At 47.6% G+C, this 15,896-nt stretch overlaps 2 protein-coding genes across 2 annotated transcripts; one reads left to right on the forward strand and one right to left on the reverse strand.

The window, feature by feature from the left end:
• The first annotated feature begins 358 nt into the window (after window positions 1-358).
• LOC108784736 (E3 ubiquitin/ISG15 ligase TRIM25-like) lies at window positions 359-1,971 on the forward strand. Its single transcript, XM_018553618.1, has one exon. It carries the CDS (start codon window positions 397-399, stop codon window positions 1,969-1,971), a length of 1,575 nt encoding a protein of 524 aa, XP_018409120.1. The 5' UTR covers window positions 359-396.
• A 5,657-nt stretch (window positions 1,972-7,628) lies between these two features.
• LOC108784740 (aquaporin-8-like) lies at window positions 7,629-14,198 on the reverse strand. The gene is made up of 5 exons (XM_018553625.1): window positions 13,910-14,198; window positions 12,728-12,854; window positions 10,928-11,139; window positions 9,939-10,073; window positions 7,629-7,671 (listed from the first exon to the last, which is right to left on the reverse strand). The coding sequence occupies exons 1-5, from the start codon at window positions 14,179-14,181 to the stop codon at window positions 7,629-7,631; spliced, it is 789 nt and encodes a 262-aa protein (XP_018409127.1). The 5' UTR covers window positions 14,182-14,198.
• Between the last annotated feature and the right edge of the window lie 1,698 nt (window positions 14,199-15,896).

The raw sequence follows: 15,896 nt of genomic DNA on the forward strand, positions 1-15,896 counted from the left end.
GGGAGGATCAGGTTAGTATATTTACTATTCCTCTTTAAGTAGGGAAATGCTGGAACCTCTGTCAGCTAATTATTGTTGCAGATTTCCCCTTACTTCCTGCCTAGTAAAATATTGTCCCCCGAACAGGAAGTGAAGCGAGATCTTGCTGAGGGACCCCGGATAACAGTACAACCTGACAAGGGTTCCTGCCTTTGCCCATTCTATCCAAAACTAAAATAAAAACCTTTGGGTATACCTAGACTTTAAATGAAAAGCTGACTGTGTTTATCATGCCCGGAGGTTCAGCTTTAATCCCTAATGCTTCAGAAGTCAGTGCTTCAGGGTTAATGTGCCACGTCAGCAAAACTTGTTTTTTTCCGGAGTTCATTATAGTTTTGTTTCCTGCAGTTGCTGACAATGGCGTCTGCTGACTTGAAAGAAGAGCTGAACTGCTCCATCTGCCTGGAGGTCTACGTGGACCCGGTAACACTGAGATGTGGTCACAACTTCTGCCGGGAATGCATCAATCGTGTGCTGGATAGTCAAAGGAGGTGCGGTGTTTTCACCTGTCCCGAATGCAGATCGGTGTTCAGGAAACGTCCTTGGCTCCAGAAGAATGTGACCCTGTCTAACATTGCAGAGCGCTTCCACTCTACTCTGCCCGACCAGAAGAAGACTGGGGTTTCCTGCAGATACTGCATTCACACTGCCGTGCCTGCCGTTCAATGCTGCCTGCACTGCGAAGCTTCTCTGTGCGATAGTCACCTGAAGGTCCACCCCAAGTCACCAGAACACGTCTTAATCGAGCCCACCACTTCCCCAGGGAAGTTGAAATGCTCCCTCCACAAACAGGTCCTGCAGTATTACTGCACCGTGGACTCTACCTGCCTCTGCGTGTCATGTTTGCAAGGTGCCAACCACAGAGGACACAAGACCAAGCCGCTAGGTGAAGCTTCCAAGTACAAAAAGGACAATCTGAAAAAGATCCTGACCCAACTCACCTCCAATAGACAGGAGACCGAAAAAAGGCTCCAGAGTCTACGGGAGAGAAAAGGAAGAGCCAACGACTCGGTGAACTCTTTCGCAGCGCGCTTGGGCGGCATGTTCCGACAAATTCGGGAAAGGTTGGACTTTCTTGAAGTTCAGACCGCCGACTATGTCGCCAAGGAAGCAGAAAGGAATGCAAAGCCGATCTCTGATCTGATCCAGCAGCTGGAAATAAAGAAGGACGAGCTGTGTAGCAAAATCTGTCACGTCGAGGAGCTTTGCAACGTGACGGACCCTCTAACGGTCCTGCAGGAGAAGGAATCCACCAAAGGCGACTTCTGCGTTACCGAAAAGGGAGGTCGCCAAGATGTCCCGAAAATTGCGGAAATGGATGAATTTTTGATTGCTTTGAACTTGCAGAAGGAGTTATCTGAAGTGTTGAAGAATGTTCCAGAAATGCTCAAGCTTCCCGGGACATCACAGCTGCAACTTGACAGGAGGACGGCTGCGCCTAACGTGACCATTTCCCCCGATTTCTTGATGGCCAATGGGGCACAGGAGAATTACTTCAAATCACTTAGTGATGACACAGACAACAGGTTTGACTCTCACCAGGTGTTAGGCAAAACGGGTCTCAATGGGGGAAGACATTACTGGGAAGTTGAGCTGTGGGACACCAATACCTGGAGGATAGGGATGTCTTACTTCTCAATAGACAGGGATGGGGATGATTCCATCTTTGGGAATACCGATGAGTCTTGGTGCCTGTGTAAAAGCCAGAAAGGTTATTTCTTCAGGCATGACGGCGGTTACGTTTCTGTATCCTCCTCTTTTAAAAGGTTTAGGAGATTGGGGATATATCTACATTTCGACAAGGGGCAACTGTCTTTTTACAGTTTAGAGCCGGAGGTTAGATTCTTGCACACTTTCTACCATAGATTTCGCGAGCCGCTTCACGCTGCCATCAGGGTGGGCTACGGAGCCTGGGTGAAAATCGTTAAATAAAGATTGGAGGGCTTTGGGATGGAAGAAGGAATTGGCAGAAAACCATTGGGCTTGATCAAGAGCAAGGCCGGATTTACTCTCTTTGCTGCCCCCAAGGCCAGGTTCCTCAATGCCCCCCCCTCCAAAACCTCCTCAATGGAGAATGGCTACCAGATGGCGGGGGCGGCAAGGTTAGTTTTCATTTTTTATTGTTTCATTATTTTTTGTTAACTTTTTGATCGCTTTTTTATTTTTTATTGATTATTTTACTTTGTTAAACTTTTATTTATCTTATCTTTTACTTTTTTTTTACAATTTTTTTTGTCTTATTATTTTTTTATAATTTGTTTCTTATTAGTTTTTACTTTTTATTCACTTTTTTATTTTAATTATTATTTCTTTTTTTTTAGTTTGTATTTAGGACGGACCTGCAGCCTTATTACAAGTGATCTTGGCGACATGGCCGAGATCACTTGTAAACGAACCGCTTCTCCCGCTCTACATTTAGCCCTGCTTGTCTAAAGCAGGGTTAAATGTAGAAAACAACTACCCGTCCGGAACTTCATGTCCCAGGGCGTCGGGAGATTCTACACCCCTGCCGCCCCGAGGGCGGGCCTCGGTGGCCTTGTGGGAAATCCGGCCCTTCTCAAGAGCAATGATGTTCAATGATCCGGGGAAACCAGAACCTTACTATTCTTCAGAAAATTAGCCATTGGACATTCTCCTCCTGTCTTCCTGTTTTGTAGTGTAATGCCGTCTCATCGAAATCTCCAATTTGCAAGTCTCTGGAAGTGAGGTTGTTGGAGATCTCGACGAGTTGGAGCTTTCGATAGAACATCGGTGTTCTAGAGCAGTGGTAGCCAAACTCTGGTCCTCCAGCTGTGGTGCAACTACAAATCCCATTAGGTATTGCAACATTCTCACACCCACAGACATGACTCCTGGAGAGAGATGCATCATGGGATTTGTTGTTTCACCACAGCTGGAGGACCAGAGTTTGGCTACCTACACCTGTTCTAGAGGTTGCATGTTGTTTGTTTCTGACTCCAGGGCTGGCTGTGAGTGTATTGAAAAGCTGTTGCATCTCCGCTCCCCATCCACTGCAAATATTCAACCGTCAGATGAGTCAAATGCTTGCTCCCCACCGCTGGCCACTGTGGTTCCTCCTGTTGGCTGGTACATCTGATTGCTTACTCCCCCAGCCAGTTGCAGTGGTTCCTCCCACCAATTCCAATGTCTGAATGCTTGCTGCCCCCACCAATCACTGTAGTTCCTCACGCTGGCTTGTACATTCGAATGCTTGCTGCCTCAGCCAACTGCTGTGGCCCCTCCTAGGATTCCTATGTGTAAATGCTTGCTTCCCCCACCAACCACTGTAGTTTCTCTCGTTGGCTTGTACGTGCGAATGCTTGCTCTCTCAGCCATCTGCTTTGGTCCTCCCACTAATAATACATCTGGATGCTTGTTTCCCCCATCCACTGCAAATATTCAACCGTCAGATGAGTTAAATGCTTGCTCCCCACCGCTGGCCACTGTGGTTCCTCCTGTTGGATTCGAATGCTTGCTCCCTCTCTAAATGATAGCTCCCCCCACCTACCACTATGATCCCTCCTCCTGTCTCATATCTCCAAACCCCTGCCAGCCGCTGTGGGTCCTCCTGCTGGCTCATACGTTTGAATGTTTGCTCCCCTGTAGGCTGCCATGTTTCTTCCCACCAATTCATTAATGCTTGCTCCCCACCACTGGAACCATCAAATAAAAATAAGACACCAAAAAGATACATTCTCCATCCTTTCCCTTTTTTACTTATATTTGGTGTTTTTATTTTTACAGTTAGAAGAAAAAAAAGCACAAGAATAGTAAGTAAAACAAGAAGACAGAAATGTATTTGTATTATGTAAGCGATATAAATATAGTCTATCTATAGTCTATTGCTCTAGTCTATAGTCTATCGCTCTGATTGATTTTATCTCAGCAATTTAATGTCGTTGATCATATATAAATGATATCAAATATAACATGTAAATAATAAAATTTACTTTTTGAACAAAAGGTGAAGTTAAATGTGTCTTGCCTGAAAATACTTTGTATTCCGGAGCGGTAGCTGCTGGAATGCACAGCGATCGCTCACTAAACTTCCCCCTTCGTTCTGGGGTGGGAGGGGGCGTGGCCAGGGCTGGATTTACTCTCTCTGCTACCCAAGGCTAGGTTCTTCAATGCGCCCCCCTCCCTGTCAAAACCCCCACCTGACGGAGAATCGCAACCAGATGACGGGGGCGGCAGGATTGGTTTTAATTATTTTTTTTGTCCTTTTTTTTTTTTTTTTTCTATCGAAACCAAAATGATCTTTTTCAGCAATTTGATCTCCAGTATCTCTTCTATTGGATCGGACTACAGGGGCCAGACTTCCCTCCCCACGTACATCAATGAGCCTTGGCCACCCATGACCCTGCCACCAATTCACCGGCTTTCCTTCCTTGGCCCACTTTTGGTCGGTCCTGACCACTGCAGACCGGGAACATACCACATGAGCTGCAGTGTTGGAGTTGCTCTGACCCACTCGTCTGGACATCACAATTTGGTCCTTGTCAAAGTCCCTCAAATCCTCACACTTGTCCATTGTTTCTGCTTCCAACACATCAACTTCAGGGACAAAGTTCGGCCAAGCTCGCTCGACACTGTGACTGTCGCCCCCTCCTTCTGACCCGAGGAGAGAGGTGCACTCCCTGCCCCGAGGCTATATGTCACATACAGGCCGGGCCGGTGCTAGGATTTTAGGCAAGGTGGGCAAGGTGCAGACCCCCTGTAAAAACAGGGCATTTTGACAAGTACTTGTACTTGTCAAAATGCCCCGATGTTTGCGCTATGTTTTTGTTTTTTTTTCCACTTACCTTCGGCGAGGGAGAGCAGCGGCGAGGGGCACGGGAGAGCAGCGGCGAGTCAGCGCTGGTCCCGTGGGAGGAGCTCCAGGTGGGGTCCTAGGCGATCTCAAGCAAACTGGGTTCACACTAAGCCCCGGGCTCCTCTCTACCAGTTATGTCAGGTGTGTTTGGTGTCATGTTTTCACCACCAATTATTTGGGGCAACTACATTTTCTTTGTTGAGCAGAGAACGCAGAGTAATCCGTGATCGCCGTGAGAGGTAACTGATACCTGGAAGTGTTGACACATTACTGAGCATGTATGGACCGAATATAAAAAATAACTCATATATATATATATATAATGTATTTATAAGTCGGCTTTAAATCACTCTACTTGCTATACATAAATACTGCCAGTAGGTGTCACCATTGGCTATATATTTGTGGAAACATAACTGAAACTAGTTAGTGTTCTTGCTTTGCTGTGCTGGAGTCCTGGGCTTCGTTCCTACCAGGGTACAGTCTGCATGGAGTTTATATGTTCCCAGGACTAAGGATGGGCTCGGGCGTGTACGCAGCTCCACGTGCCGAAACCAGCCAGGAAGCTGAAAGCCTGCAGCGCCAATCACAGGCACTGAGACATTTTCCCGGTCCGCAGCTGCAGGGAAATGTGGATTGGCGCTGCGCGTTGTCAGCTTCCTGGCGGGCTCGGCACGTGGAGCTGCGAACACGCCCGAGCCCATCACTATTCAGGACCTGATTTACTCTCCCTGCTGCCCCAAGGCCAGGTTGCACAATGGTTTTTTTGCGCAATGTTTTTTTTTTCACTTAACTTTATTGCTATCACACAGGGGATAAAAATCCCCCGTGTGATAGCATTTGGAGGTGACAGGTTCTCTTTATTGACCCTGCCGCCTCCAATACAGGAGTTCTAGCACAGCACTGTGCTGGAAGTCCTGTGACAGGTGAGAGGGGAAGACTGCTCTCTCACTGTTTACACGGAGCTGCAGGGTTACTTTTAACCCTGACGCTCTGCTCCCCGCTCTCCATCCTGAAGACGTCGGCGGCCAGCGAGGAGAGGACAGAGCCGGGAGGACGGAGCCAGCATGCAGAGAGGTAGGTGCGGTGGGGGGGGGACGGAGCCAGCATGCAGAGAGGTAGGTGCGGTGGGGATGATCTTGGAGACATCGCCGAGATCACTTGTAAAGAAGCAAGCGGCTTCCCCCACACTACATTTATCCCGGCTTGTGCAAAGCAGGACTAAATGTAGAACACAAATTACCGCCCGAAACTCCATGTTCCGGCTGTCGGGAGACTTCAAAACTGTGCCGCCCCTCTGCTCCCTGCCGCCCATATTACTAGTTGTCTCCAATTACCGGCCTTCCAACAATGCTCTGCTTTCCTGTGATTCCAGATTGCTCTGTTACAGCAGAACTCCGGCCAAAAACATCCAGATAGAAATGAAGAGGTAAAATAACAAAACCGACGTTTGCTGATATATTTACCTTCGGTTGCTGTACTTTTTTTTTTCTGCCACTAGATGTCCTCAGCCTGATGTCCAGCATCACTCAACCCACTGCGTCTGAGCCCGGGTTGTCCTGAACCCACCCCCCCCAGCCTGTGACTGGACAGTGAAAGGAGAAGCAGCACAGTGATGAGCTCATCTCTCCGTCACTCTGCTCTCTCCTCCTATCACTATGTTCCTTGTCTTTTCATGAACTGGATGGCTCATTGTGCATTCCTCCCACACTCCAGTCCTGCTGTACAGGGACGGCAATAAGTTTATATCCAGGAAGTTACACTGCTGGTATGTATAAAATACATTTAATGATGTGATCATAATGACAGAGTTACATTCATTTTGGGTCTTTTATATCCTCCCGAAGTTTAGCATCTATTCCGCGTCTAAAGAAAAATTCCAGTTTTGTTACATTTAGACAAACGATATCATTGCACCCCAAACCATTGTGTGTATTGAGTTGTATGGAGACCCCAAAAATGGACCTCCCTGATGTGCTCCCTTTTGGGTTTGTTCAATATCCCATTAAAACCATTTTGTTATTTTCAGGGGCATCCCGAGGTGGGGTGTCACCCGGAGCAGGTTTCAGGTGGCACCCCGCCGTGGCGTCATCGTGAATGCGCATGTAGATGTTGCCATTAAGGCCCCGTTCCCACTGCGCGATATGCAAATCGCGCATTTGTCGCGCGATTTGCATATTGCGCGACATCGCGAGATTTGCCGCGCGATGTCGCGTTCAAGCTTGCATTGAGCAAGCTTGAATCGCGGCTAAATCTGCTCCAAAAAGGGTCCTGTTGTAGCGACACACGACCCGCGACAGCAGGACCCTTTGCCCCATTGGATTGCATTGGAGCGCGATATCGCGCGGTAATTTTCCGCGATATCGCGGGAATTACCGCGCGATAAATCGCTCAATGTGAACGGGGTCTTAAAGAGCGGATTCCCTTTCAGTGGCGTCTCAAAGGGGGTGCGGCTCGCATCGGGTGACACCATCAGAGGGGGTGACACCAAAATGATTGACAGTCATTTTAGTGTCACCCCCTCCTGAAAAGTCGGGCACTCAGTCATGTACCTGACAGATGCACGAGGGAGGAGGGGACCCGGCAGGATACCTCATCCCACCAGATGAACGTCCCCTCCTCTCCTTGCCGACGTCCATCACCAAGATGCCGGCAGTTAAGTTCACGTGCGTGTTGACATACCAACGGGTGACACCCGGCCTGGGGGTGCCTCTGTTGCCTTATATTCATCAAAACTGGAATTTGACTTCAATGTTAATATTGATTTGTTTTTTCTTTATTTCAGGATTAACCGGTGACGTCTTCCGGCCAGGAGTAACCTGCAATATAAAAAAAATAGAGACCCTTTAATTTTTTTGGGTGGGGACCCCAGCCTATGACACTAATAAAAACGACAGAACCTCCAATTTCTAGTGTATATGATGTTGAAGACGACCTCCAGGCAAACGGCTGAATACACAGATGAAGGACATATAAGGAAGATGTTCACCTGCCTAATGGTTTGTATATCTGTCCATCCAGTCCGGAGATCTAAGCAGCTCTGACACACAGCACAGCACAGCCCTGTCTGGCAAGGAAGGGGCTTTGATATTTCTCTGCTGAAGTTTCACTTTCACTTAAAGGTCTCCACTGAAAGGAGAAGCAGATGACTGATAAGCCCATCTCTCTGTCCCTCTGCTCTCTCTTCCTATCAGCATTTTCCTTGTGCTGCATCTCCCTCATCTGATTGGCTCCTTGTGCTGCAGCTCCCTCTCCCAGTCTCCTCTCTGCTGTGTGGAGGAATGGAAGACGCCGATGCCAAGTCAAATTCAGATACATGGACAGGGGTGTGGAATTCCTATTGCCCTATAACTACTCTCCCAGCGCCTGGGACATGCAGTTTGGGGTGCCGGGCGAGTAGTATTTTTGTACATTCAGCCCTGCCTCGGGCAAGCAGAGCTAAATGTTCAGCGGGGAGCCGCTGGACGTTTTATACAAGTGATTTGATCGGATCACTTCTATCAAACGAGCAGCGATGATGTCCGCCCCCCTCTGCCGTGGTTTCGGGGTCCTCTGGGGAAACCTGGACCGCGGCACATAAGCTCAGAACAGAGAGTGCAGAGCAGAGCGGAGAACGTCTGTTCTTTGCTCTGCTCTGCGTGATCACTGAGACCGGAGTGCTGCAATGACAGCGCCACCTGTCTCGGCTGTCAGGAACTGCACAGAGCATTTGTTCTGTGCTGGAGGGCAGGTTCCATAAACAGAACTTGTCACCTCCAATCACCTCCAAACTATCACATAGGGAATTGTAAGCCCCTATGTAGTAGAAATAAATTTAAGTGAAAAAAAAATAAAGTAAAAACGAATAAAAATGTAAAACAAAGTTATAAAAAGTAAAAAATAAATAAATAAATATATAAAAAATAAAAGTGAAAAATAAAGTTAAAAAAAACAATTAAAACCAACCCTGCTGCCCCCGCCTTCTGCATGCAAATAAACGCACGCGTAGGACATTGTGTGTGTGTGTGTGTGTGTGTGCGCGTTGAGTGCTGCTGCCATTCCACCGTGTGCCATATTGTGGTAGCCAGGCACCAGAACTCTCCTACACGCACAATGTGCATTAAAGGGTAAGTTCACTTTCCCAGGTGATAATGGAAAATGTAATTACCAATCTGGCCCCCGTCTCTCCCAACCCCCACCCCCCGGCTATACTTACCTTTCGGCGAACAGTGCTTACCCTCCACCAGGACGGGTGTACTATCTGTACCCCTTACTGCTGTCCAGCGCAGTCCTGCCCTATGCATTTTGAATTTCACTCTCAAATTGGAAGCACTCATTGGTCAGGTCATTACTCGCTGCCCGTCTTCCTGATTGGCCGGGAAGCCAGCTCGATGCTGATTGGCTTGGAAGCCGGTTTCCCTGCCAATTACGATGAAGCCGGCCAAACAACATGGAGCCGGCTACCCTGGCAATCAGAAAGCTTGGTGGCATGTCATTACCTGCTGCCTGGCTTCCTCATTGCCTTGGAAGCCGGCTCCATGCCAGCGGAAGCACCGGTATCAGTACTCGGTGTCAGCGAATACCGATAACAATACATCGGTACTCGTACTTGATATCGAAAAACTGGTACCGGTGCATCCCTAGTTTTGATTAAAACTATTTGTTTTGTATTGGGACAAGTAGATCCGGCCCCCGCTTTACCCCTTGGACAAGTAGTTGTTTTTTTAATTTCCACACCCCTGACGCACTGCTTGCTTACATATGGGATGTATTAATGAATACAGAGCTGCATTGCTTTGTGTCTATTCTATATGTACAGCTTTAACCCTTTCTCTGCCACCGACGTCTGTCATAAGTCGCTGGCCCCTTTAAATGGACCGCTGGGACTGTCAGCTTTACATAGACCACCAGCACTGCTGCCAGATCTCTTCTAGGGGCCGATGTACTGCACCCCTCCACTGTGATTAAGGAAGGGGGATTGTAGATCTGCAGTATAAGTGAAGTATACATCCCCTTTAATCTGTCTTTTAAATTGATACATTACAATATATTGATTGGTTCCGTGTTTTCTTGCCAATAACATGAGCCTTGTGATGCCCATACTCACCTGTAGAAGAGAGACACCAAGATGGCCGCAGACGCTGGGCCCACCCAGTATACCCAGTGGTAATCCCAGTACCCAGTGACAACAGCAGGACCCAGAGCACGAGCGGGGTTCAGACAGGACCCGGAGATGGAGCTCCTGCAAGACCAGAAGACATGGACAAAGGCTGAGGAGGATTTCTGGGGACATGTGGGGGGCTGGGGCTATTTCCATCATATAGAAAGAAGAAAACAGGAGCTTGTAACATGAAATCAAAGCATTCTCCTTCTCCAGGAGAAGAGAGTATTCCCCCTTCCTAACAAACCATTGGCTAGCCTTGTGTCACTCACTTGCAAGCTCCACCCCTTTCTTACCTTGTGCTTATGTTACATTGTATTATTGCTGGGACCACAAGAGATGAATCCCCTCCCCTTCCTAACAAACTATTGGCTGGCTTTGTTTCAATCACTTTTAAGCTGAGTAAAAGCTCCGCCCCTTTTTACCCTTTGCTTCTGTTACATTGTATTATTGCTGGGATCAAAAGAGATCAATCCCCTCCCCTTCCTAACAAATTATTGGCTGGCCTTGTGTCACTCACTTGCAAGCCCTGCCCCTTTTTAACACTGTTCTTCTGTTATATTGTATTATTGCTGGGATCAAAAGAGATCAATCCCCTCCTCTTCCTAGCAAACCATTGGCTGGCTTTGTGTCAATCACTTACAAGCTGAATAAAAGCTCCGCCCCTTTCTCACCTTGTGCTTCTGTTACATTGTATTACTGCTGTCATATAACTAAAGGAGAGAGCATGCCCCTCCCACTCACATCCTATTGGCTGGCCTTTCTGTCATTCACTTGTCAGCAACAGACTCCTAGTACTGCCTGCATCCTCCTCCTGTTTCCCTGTAGTCGCCAGGGCTGGCAGGAAATGATATCAATGATTGACAGGTGTGGAGAATCGTATATACGGAGATTTCAGAATGACAATTGATGAATGCAAATATAATCATAGTTACCCCGCTAAAATGCCGGTGATGACGGTAAAGCCGATGGAATACGAGGCCAGCGGAGTCTGGCTACGCTCCCCCACCGCCCCCATCACCACAGCCAGGATCAAGAAGAAGCTGAAGACTATCTCCACTCCGACCGCCTTGCCCACTGAAGTGTCCTCGCCCACCATGCAGGCGGCCCCGCTGTGATTCAGGAAGGCCTGCTCGTCCGCCAAGCCCTGGAAGAAAGTGAATCATAAACACGTGAGGGCTGATTTATAAATCTCCCACCCAGGGATATGCTGGGCGAATGCTGTTCACGTGGCATTCCCACCACTGGATGAAGCATTTACTATGCTCCTTGGCTCCCTCTAGTGGCAGGAAAGCTCGCGGACGGCATTCACGCAGCGTAGCGCTGGGCAGGAGATTTCGATATGAGGCCCCTCACTGCACCATTACAATAATACAAAAACTGGCAATCACTTACAAAGGTGGAAATGTCCTTTAAAGAGGAACTTTACCCCATATCTTCTTCCTCTCAGGGGAGGAAAATGCCTTTCCCTAAGATCTCATCAGATTTCCCAGCAGTGCTGGGCTGATGTAACCTTCCCAGGATGCAACGCTTGGGCACAGATTACCTCTTATCCTAAGGTGACAACACTGCTCCTCCATAGATGCAGTAGCATGAATTAGCGTTGTCACCCTAGGACAGGAAGTGTGTTAGTGGCAGGATCTGCTGCTCCATAAATACAGTAGCATGAGTGAGTGAGCATTGTCACCCTAGGACAGGAAGCGTGTTAGTGGTAGGATCTGCTCCTCCATAGATATAGGAGCCTGAGTGAGCGTTGTCACCCTAGGACAGGAAGTGTGTTAGTGGCAGGATCTGTCTTTCTATAGATACAGTAGCATGAGTGAGTGAGCGTTGTCACCCTAGGACAGGAAGTGTGTTAGTGGCAGGATCTGCTCCTCCATAGATACAGTAGCATGAGTGAGCGTTGTCAGCCTAGGACAGGAAGCATGTTAGTGGCAGGATCACCAGGTGGAAATATATATCTTTACTAGAAGCTAGTATAAGTACCTGAATACGTATTGGTGTCACCCTGCTGTAACCGTCTGCACAGCCCCACTTAGATTGGGACAGGAAGAGGTAGCTCTTTGAGACAATCAGAGCTCTATCGCTTGGCACAATGAATATGTGAACCATGATTCATGTCTCTGTAAGAATTTCCCATGCTCCTCTGCTCCATCTAGTGGTGGGAATGCCATTCAAACGGCATTTGTCCAGGGTACGGCTGGACAAAAGTTTTATAAACCAACAATTCAGCCACTTCCTGTCTACATGCACTCGCTTCAGTATCAGCTGCACATGGACCAGCTGATGGTGACAACGGTGGACGATGCCTGGGCAATGTGTCTCAGCACAGCCGTTGTAGTCCCCACCAGGGGTGCATGTGACAGGATGACAACACAGAAACACAACTGGGAGACAGGAACAGAGCGTGGTCACAGGAAGTACCCAAACAGGGACCTTCATGGCAGGATCACCAGGGATTATTTGAATGAAAGCTGCAGAATTAACATGATTAAAAAGACTTTTAAAATGACATGAACGTGTTGAAGCTTCGATGAGCTTTTAGGGATCGGGGGTTACATCTACTTTAAATGCTGTCACATGGTACATTATGTCCCTTTTACTGTCTTCTCTGCAGTCCGGGAATATTTCTTTGGAGGAGCCACTTTTAATTGGTTGTTGAAAGACTTCATACAGCGTATATGACTCTAAAGGATCATCTGGTGGCACCACGTTGGCCCTGACCCTGTACCCACCTTGGCCAAGAGAGCTCCCAGCATGCCCCCTGAGAGCTGGCATATCCAATAAGGTACAAGCAGGATGGGAGTGAGACCTCCACAAGTGACCACGCTCAAGGTGACGGCTGGATTGAAGTGTCCTCCACTATAAAAGAGAAGATCTTAGAATTACCAACACGGTTCATTGGAGGTGACATAGTTATAAGGAGCACAAGCTGGCCATGGTCAATACTAGACATGTGCGATCCGTTCCGTTCCAAATCAAAATTCGGACATTCAGACACATCCCAATTTCGGATCCCGTCGGAATTTCGTTCAAAAACTAAACTGAATCGGACACTGGGGCGTCTAAAGGCTGGGTGACACCCAGAGCGATAACCGAGTGTCACCCCGCCGAGACGTCACTGCACATGCGCGGCAGTATTCTGATACCTGCCGGCGGCCATCTTGGTGATGGACGCCGGCAGAGAGAGGAGAGGACATTCACCTGGCGGGATAAGGTATGCCACCGGGTCCCCCTCCTCTCTCCTGATACTGTCCATGACCGAGCGCCCGACTTTAAAAGTTCCCTAATAACATTTGGGAGCTCCCAAATGTCATTTGGGTCAGGGAGCCTCAGCTTTGGTAATATATGTATATGGCTCCCAGACCTGAATGGCATTAGGGAGCTCCAGAATGCAATTCGGAAATTCGGATCCTCAATGCCATTCGGGTCTGGGAGCCATATACATATATTACTAAAGCTGAGGCTCCCAGACCCGAATGACATTGAGGATCCGAATTTCCGAATTGCATTCTGGAGCTCCCTAATGCCATTCGGGTGAATCAGTTTTAGTATTAGTATCTGTATGTGGTTTTCCGTGGTATTCACAACGAATATCCGTATACTCATCCAAAACTAACGAAAATCCGGATTCCGTCCGAATCCGAAACCCGAACCGATTTGAATTTCCGATCCGAATTCCGAAATAAAGAAATATCCGAAACAAATTGAATATCGGTTCCAACTCCCGAATTCCGAAATAACCAAATTGAATTTTTCCTTAGCTTACATGTCTAGACAATACGCAAAGCATAGCAAGCCGACGCACCCAATCACCTCCTCCTGTCATTCAGCTTCATAAACCAAATTCTGATTGGCTGCCACGGACTCCACCTCTCCTCAGAATTACAAGATGGTTGCTGTCCTTCAATACTAGCCTTATGTTGCCCAGGACGGAGATGACAACGGCCAACGAGAGTCCGTGGGCCAGAGCTGGCAGCAGGGGGCCGGCTCCATCTGGGTTGACCAGAACCGAGAGACAGCCGATGGAGAAGAATAGCGTGCTGCCCAGAAGCTCCACCAGACACGGCTGAATGTATTTTTCCAGGACGTTGAGCTCTACTTTATCCTGGTCGGTCAGAACCTCCCTGGAGGCCGAGGGCACAGCCCGGAGCTCCGTCTCTTGGATGTACTCGTCACATTTGGCCATTGGGGTTGCTTTTCTTCAGTCGGCTGACCCTGGCTTAGAACGAGAGGGAGGAATGAGAGAAACTGGTTTGAATTTTATATATGGGGTCAGATTTCAATTATTTTTACCTGTCTGCCCCTTCATGAGTAAATCACAGGTTCCACCTACGGCCTCCCCTTTAGTCTTACATCTGACCTCCGTCCTTCCCTTCAGTTTTATATCTGTCCCCCGGCCTTCCCTTCAGTCTTATATGTGACCTCCGTCCTCCCCTTCAGTCTTCTATCTGACCTCCGTCCTCCCCTTCAGTCTTCTATCTGTCCCCCGGCCTTCCCTTCAGTCTTCTATCTGACCTCCGTCCTTCCCTTAAGTCTTCTATCTGACCTCCATCCTTCCCTTCAGTCTTATAACTGACCTCCAGCCTTCCCTTCAGTCTTGCTCAGTTGTACCGGTTCCTCTCCTGGACTGAAATGGCTTCACCTGATATCACTGCACACTGGGAGCTTCTCACAATGTGCATTAGAAGCTGTAGCAAGTCAGATAGAACCCGCCTCATTTCCTGGCTGGCGGATATCCATTATCATCTAGCTCTTTTCCCAAGCCTCTCTGTAGCTGTGCAAAGTCTTGCAGTTGGTTTCCTTTAGAAAGCATCCACAAGTCTGAGTAGAAAAGCCTGTCACCCGCCAGCATGCTGCAGAGAAGGACACTTGCTGTCTGTGTGGAAGCAGTGGTCTCTCTGCAGAGGTCCAACACACCCCCTACTAAGTCAGAACCAGAGCTCTGCAATCAGCGAATCTCATGCTCCCTGCAAAATGCTGTAAAGGAGGAAAGTGTCAGAACTCCTTATCTCTATACTCAGTGACTCGGGAAGCATTGAAGCCAATGCATTAGTATGGCAGCCAGGGCATTCGCATTTTCAGAAGCAATGGTCAGCGTTGGCAAGAATCTCTCATTAAAGGTTTTCTTTATCATAGAAAAAAAAACAACCTGTGTGTGCACAATGACACTTGTGACCATCTAGAGGCTGAGCAAAAAACATACTGAGCCATGCAAGTCTTAACCCAGATCAATATAATATAACACAACATAATAGATATACCGTGTATGTATATATATATATATGTATATTCTAATATAATACAGTATAATATAATCTAATATATAATATTTCTATAACTTCCTGAGAAAAAAAAATCTTACTGTAAGAGTGAGAAATAAATAATGTAGTAAAGGCAAAAGTATTGTCAAAGCTGAACTTCTAATCTTACACCTAAAAAAGGACAAAATGGCTTATATACAAAGCACTCAATAAACTTTTACTGATCGTTTGATGCTTATTCACTGCTGGGATCTTTTGCTGTTGTCATCAAACACAATCATTGGCCAGGATAGTCCCCCACATCCGCTGCCACTTGCAGATCTGGATATCCCGTTCTTCCACAGGAATCCCAAGTCTCAGGAACATGTTGATATATTTATGTTACAGCTGCCGCCTCTGATACAGTTTGTAACATTTGCCATTTGGAAGGACAATACTCCATATAATAATTCAATTCATGAATTTCCAATCATTCTAATGCCCAACCACGATTGTGTCTGCTCCTTTCTGCCCCGCGTTTGACTCTCCATATTGGCTCTTTCACAGCATGGGGGCCCTTCCATCAGATCTCAGCAGCCCCTCTGATGACCTCCTGTATAAGTCTTGGTAGACGGCCATGCAGATGTTTGGCTCTGAAGCT

Source organism: Nanorana parkeri, unplaced genomic scaffold (assembly GCF_000935625.1).
Source record: "Nanorana parkeri isolate BGI_ZX_2015 unplaced genomic scaffold, ASM93562v1 scaffold126, whole genome shotgun sequence".
NCBI classification, from domain to species: Eukaryota; Metazoa; Chordata; class Amphibia; order Anura; family Dicroglossidae; genus Nanorana; species Nanorana parkeri.

What these genes read in the sequence shown, in the direction of transcription:
- LOC108784740 (XM_018553625.1), bottom strand. Translation starts at nt 14,181, where the DNA reads ATGGCCAAATGTGACGAGTACATCCAAGAGACGGAGCTCCGGGCTGTG. An exon ending in TCCGTCCTGGGCAACATAAG is followed by an intron (nt 12,855 to 13,909) that starts GCTAGTATTGAA and finishes TCTCTTTTATAG; the next exon opens with TGGAGGACACTTCAATCCAG. An exon ending in ATCACCGGCATTTTAGCGGG is followed by an intron (nt 10,074 to 10,927) that starts GTAACTATGATT and finishes CTGGTCTTGCAG; the next exon opens with GAGCTCCATCTCCGGGTCCT.
- LOC108784736 (XM_018553618.1), top strand. Translation starts at nt 397, where the DNA reads ATGGCGTCTGCTGACTTGAAAGAAGAGCTGAACTGCTCCATCTGCCTG.